A 4705-nucleotide genomic window follows, 5' to 3' on the forward strand; every position below is an offset into this window, starting at 1 on the left:
GGGTGAGCTGTTCAAAATCTGCACGGCTTTCTACGTCGCTAGCCGAGGCGAGGTGGCTAACCGTAGCGTGCTAGCGCTAGCATGCTAGCTCATTCTCAATGCTAAAACACACACTAGTTCATCGTAATCTACAAAAGAACTACTTCCATGTCCCTGTTCTGCAGGTATTCCACAAGTAGAAGAAGTCTCCCAGCTAATCCTGCCTTGTACTGACCAAAGTTGGAGAAAGAGTTATCTAGCTGATGTGATCTTACCTAGCTACTGCACATGTTTGACTCCCAACAAAGTATAGTATAGATGGGAGATGTCTCACTCTGTAGCTAAGACAAATGAGATGTCTCACTCTGTAGCTAAAACAGAGACCTAAACACACAGGGTGAAAACAGGATCTGCAGCAATGTGCAGTACAACTAAAATATGGTGTTTTTTGAAAATGAAACCATGTAAACCTATTCTGGTACACCCTCAAAATACAATTATGAATCTGAAAATGAGCAGAATACGGGCGCTTTAAAACTACAGTGTTAATCCATTGTTGTCAGTAGAAAAATAAGGGTTAGGCCATTGCATCTCACCTCCAACTACACTCAGTCCGACTTTAAAGATTATTTTTTGGGCATTTTAGGCCTATAGGACAGCTAAGACTTGAGAGGGTAGAGAGAGGGGGAATGACATGTAATAAAGGGCCCCAGGTTGGAGTCAAACCTGTGGCCGCTGCATTGAGGAGTAAACCTCTATTTATGGGTGCCAGCTCTACCAGGTGAACTACCAAGGCTCCCCACTCAGTTCTACTATAACCACTTTCTGACTCTTCAATCCAGGGACTTGAACCCGCAGCCCTTCAATTAACAGGCCACTTCTCTGACCGACAGGCTGCCACCATCCCACGAGGCCACCACTGTTGAAGTTTCACCCTTCCATTTTCTCTCTTTTTTTCCTTGTGTGATGATTTATTAAATTGCCTTTTAAGTAAGACTGCAGATTAATTAAAACGCAGTCAATTTAATTTGCCAGCGTCATATATAAAATCGCAGTGGTAATTGAATCCCCTACTCCACTTTTCTATTGTAACGCAGCAGTTACAAGAGAAGATCCTCATCAATTAGAGAATCGCAGTCAAAATGAAGAGGAGATGAATGTACAGTTGTCCGTTCCAGTGCTGCTCAATACTGGAGAGTGGAGTTAGAATCTGTTTTCCTTTTCCTTTTTTCCCCCCCCCACCTGTTTGCTGAAAGAGCCGGGAATTGGATGACTGATCGATACTATTGGATTTGTGGATGGCATGTGGTGCAGCTGAGTCCAGCATGAATGCAAGGTTCTGACGAAGGGCTTGCTACACAGACAGCTTTGAATAGTGGATCAGACATGTTGCCGGGGTGGAGCTCTCATTTTGTATAACACAGACATGTAAGGAACCAATGTGCGGAGACATTAATGGAATAGCGATTAAGGCTGTTGTTGTAGCAAAAGGCTAATTTGGTTAAAGCTATGGAGGCTGCTGTCCTGTATCGGTAATCTGTGCGAGGTCAATATAAAGATTGGTGCAGGCGATGGGAGAGAGATTGGAAAGAGGCTGAAAATAGATCTGACCGGTGGTAATTAAGACAGCAAGCGAGGCATCTGTATGTTTGAATCAGGTCTTGGCCGGGCTTTAAAAAACAGCCCTTCGTTTCAGAAGGAAGCTCTATTTGTTTGCAGGGGTGTATGTCAGGTTATTGGGTCTTTACACGTGACTCACCCTCCCTCCCCTTTCTCTCTCACTTTCACTCTCTCTCTCTCTCTCTATCCCCTCCCTCTCGCCCCACTCCCTCACTGGCGCTCTATAGCCGTTGCAAGCGTATTGATTATTTCAAATACTGATTATCTAAAAGGCCTTCTGCTACTGTAGGCATTGGATTTATTTTGGCTTAATTATTTATGGGCCAGGGCTAGCTGTAAGTATTACTGCTGTGAGATCATGAAGGATTACATTGTTAATATTCAGCAGTGTATTTTTATTTATGTACACTCTAAGCTTTACTGGATGAGCGTTGGCAGGCTCCCTAAAGTGCCGTCTCTCTCTACTCTCCTCCTCTCACCGTTTCTCTCTCTTTTTTGTGTGTGTTTGTAGAGGGAGCTAAACTCTGTGGCGTCTGAGCTGGCTGGTCGACAAGAGGAGAGCGAACATTCCCACAAGCACCTGGTAGAGCTGAGCAGGGAGTTCAAGAGAAATGTCCCTGAGGTGAGTCTAGCATGCCCCCCCCCCCCTCGTCTTCACTTCAGCAGGTATCAGCTATCTGTGTCACTGCTGCAACTTCAGCCCCCGCAAATGCCTGAATTATTTCTTTATTTCTTTCTTTTGTAAAAGGAAAGAAATAATAAGCAGTTAATATGTAAATGCTGTGGTCTTGCAGTAGCGTTAGCCTCTGGCTGGGTGAGTTGAGAGGCCAGGGGGGATCAAAAGGTATTCACAACTTTGCCACTTACTTACAATTTCAAAGCTAAAGCGTCCCTTTCTAAAAAAGAAAAAAAAAAAAAAGAAAAGAGAAAACCTTAACATGGCGTCTGATTTGGCAGCTGATGTTGACTTTCTCCAAATATCTGTGGTGTAACAGGAACAGGTGTCTCTGGAAACCCATAAGGAACAGGACTCAACACAATCTCATGAATGTTGATGAAGACACCGGCCGTCCAACATGACTATTACACAGTTTGTGCTGCTTTAAAAAAAGAAGACAAAAGCACAGTATAATATGAGTACAAAGAAAAGGAACTGTACTTGTATTTTTTACATTTTTAAAGGTGCCCTGCCACATGTATTTCATTACTTTGTGGTAATGTCTGAAGTTCTACCATGGACTCTTCAACATTTTTTTGTGGAATAAACACCTTGTTTCAAGCCATTCTAGTGTGGTATAGAACGCCTGCAGGAAGACTTAGCTCGATTTGTGCCTCATTAATATTCAACGAGCTACACTGCTTGACTCTGATTGGCTAACAGCTAGCCAGTGAAAGCCTGGCAATCAGGATCCTTTACCCAGCACAACTGGGTGAGCTCATGAAAAGTAATGAGCTCAGCAACATGACATCAGACTGACCAGCTGTTGTAATTGGCCTGATTTCTCTGCCTATTTCTTTTCAGTGGCTGGAGCTGACAGAGGAGGCACCTGTTAATTTTCACATTCACAAACACATATGGTTTTGTGTGGCAGGGCACCTTTGAGGAATTTGTTAGCATTTTTTATGTCTCTTAAAACGATGCTCACACTACATTTATGTAAGAGTTCTTGATCGCTGCAGTTGTTCCTTTTGCCTATGTTGGCTGCAAAAAGATCCTTCTCTTATTCCAATGAAAGAGATAAGGTACAAAATCCACAGTCCTCGTTCTTTGCAAACATTCATTCTAAAGTTCAGCCCAAACTAATAAATAAGAGGCTTCAGCTGTCTGAGTTGGCCAAATTAAGTAGCTATCTTCCAAAATGAAATGTGTTGGTACAAAATGTGTTACTTTCCCTCTGCTGCAGCCTGGCAAATAAACCCTGTCCAACTCTGAATATTATCTCCAGCTGAACTTTAGAATGCATATCAGCACAGATAAGGTCACTGGATTCTGGTGCCATCCACTTTAAAAAGGGTCTCCAGTATGAACAGGAGGGACAAATACTGTAACTACTGTAACTCGTTCAGTGTACATTTGGGCATGTGAGTGCTGCTTTAGACAGACTATATGAATCTATCCTTCAACGTTGTCCACTCCCTTTAACCACCATACGCACCCCTCCACCTGATCAGCAATGCAAAACACAGTCTTGTCCAACATAAATGGCAGATTGAACTAATATAAGAACAACTAGTAGTTGTAAAAGTTGTAAGTAGTAGATGGTGTTAATGGTGTTAATTAGTGCAGTATTCTCCTGCACTCCACCCCCTGAGCAGGACTCATCATCACTAAAGTTTATACTAAACTTAACTGAGAAGGTCTTTTACAAGCAACACCTTTGCTTCTGTCCCCCGAGTAAACCTGTGTATGTACCTGATGAACTGCATTGAATCCATGAATATGCTGGCTGTATTATCGTTAATACATTAACAGTAATAATACTATTGTGTGCATCATTATTTCTTTTTTGATGTACACTACCATTTTAAAACCCCATTGGCAATTGTGTGTTAGAATGTGCCAAGACCTCGTTCCACCTTACTTTTGTGAGGCATAATGGCAATTAAGGTGGATTGAGCTGAATGCAAGAAATGCTAAATCTATGAATGATAGCGATATGATTTTGTCCTTTTTTATCATCTTCTTTGAAATGATCATCCATCGACATCTAAGCCCAAGTCAAAGAGAATATTTTCTTTATTTTATAAATGAGCCCCGGGCTATTTGCTGTGGCTATGCCGCCTGTCTATCTCAGCCCGAGTATGTAGTGTGGGGCTGTAATCTTGTCAGTATAATACAGGCGTTTAAGGCAGGATCAGGCTGTCCCCACTGGCAGCACAATCCCCTTACCTGAGGCTGTGGGAGCTCGCACAAGTCTGGATCTCTGAGCTCTTAACGCAAGCTACTGGAAAGCCCCACTTTTCAAACATGCCCACTCAAACCCTTTTAGGTTTTAACCACTAATACCCACAGCCCATAGCAACATACCTCACTCACACACAGTTGTGCAGCGTGAAAGGAGCTATGGAGAGAATTCATTAACATTAAATCTTTTCAGTCTTCTTC

General features: G+C 42.6%; 1 protein-coding gene across 4 annotated transcripts in view; it reads left to right on the forward strand.

Moving 5' to 3' along the window:
• The window catches only part of LOC116686665 (homeobox protein cut-like 2), a 102165-nt gene that overhangs the window by 36698 nt on the left and 60762 nt on the right, over window positions 1-4705 (forward strand). For all 4 annotated transcript variants that reach the window (XM_032511687.1, XM_032511689.1, XM_032511688.1 and 1 more), the window contains exon 2: window positions 2111-2221. In XM_032511687.1, the coding sequence (XP_032367578.1) occupies window positions 2111-2221 (111 nt within the window). The remainder of the gene's footprint in view (window positions 1-2110; window positions 2222-4705) is intronic.

Source organism: Etheostoma spectabile, unplaced genomic scaffold (genome assembly GCF_008692095.1).
Source record: "Etheostoma spectabile isolate EspeVRDwgs_2016 unplaced genomic scaffold, UIUC_Espe_1.0 scaffold433, whole genome shotgun sequence".
NCBI classification, from domain to species: Eukaryota; Metazoa; Chordata; class Actinopteri; order Perciformes; family Percidae; genus Etheostoma; species Etheostoma spectabile.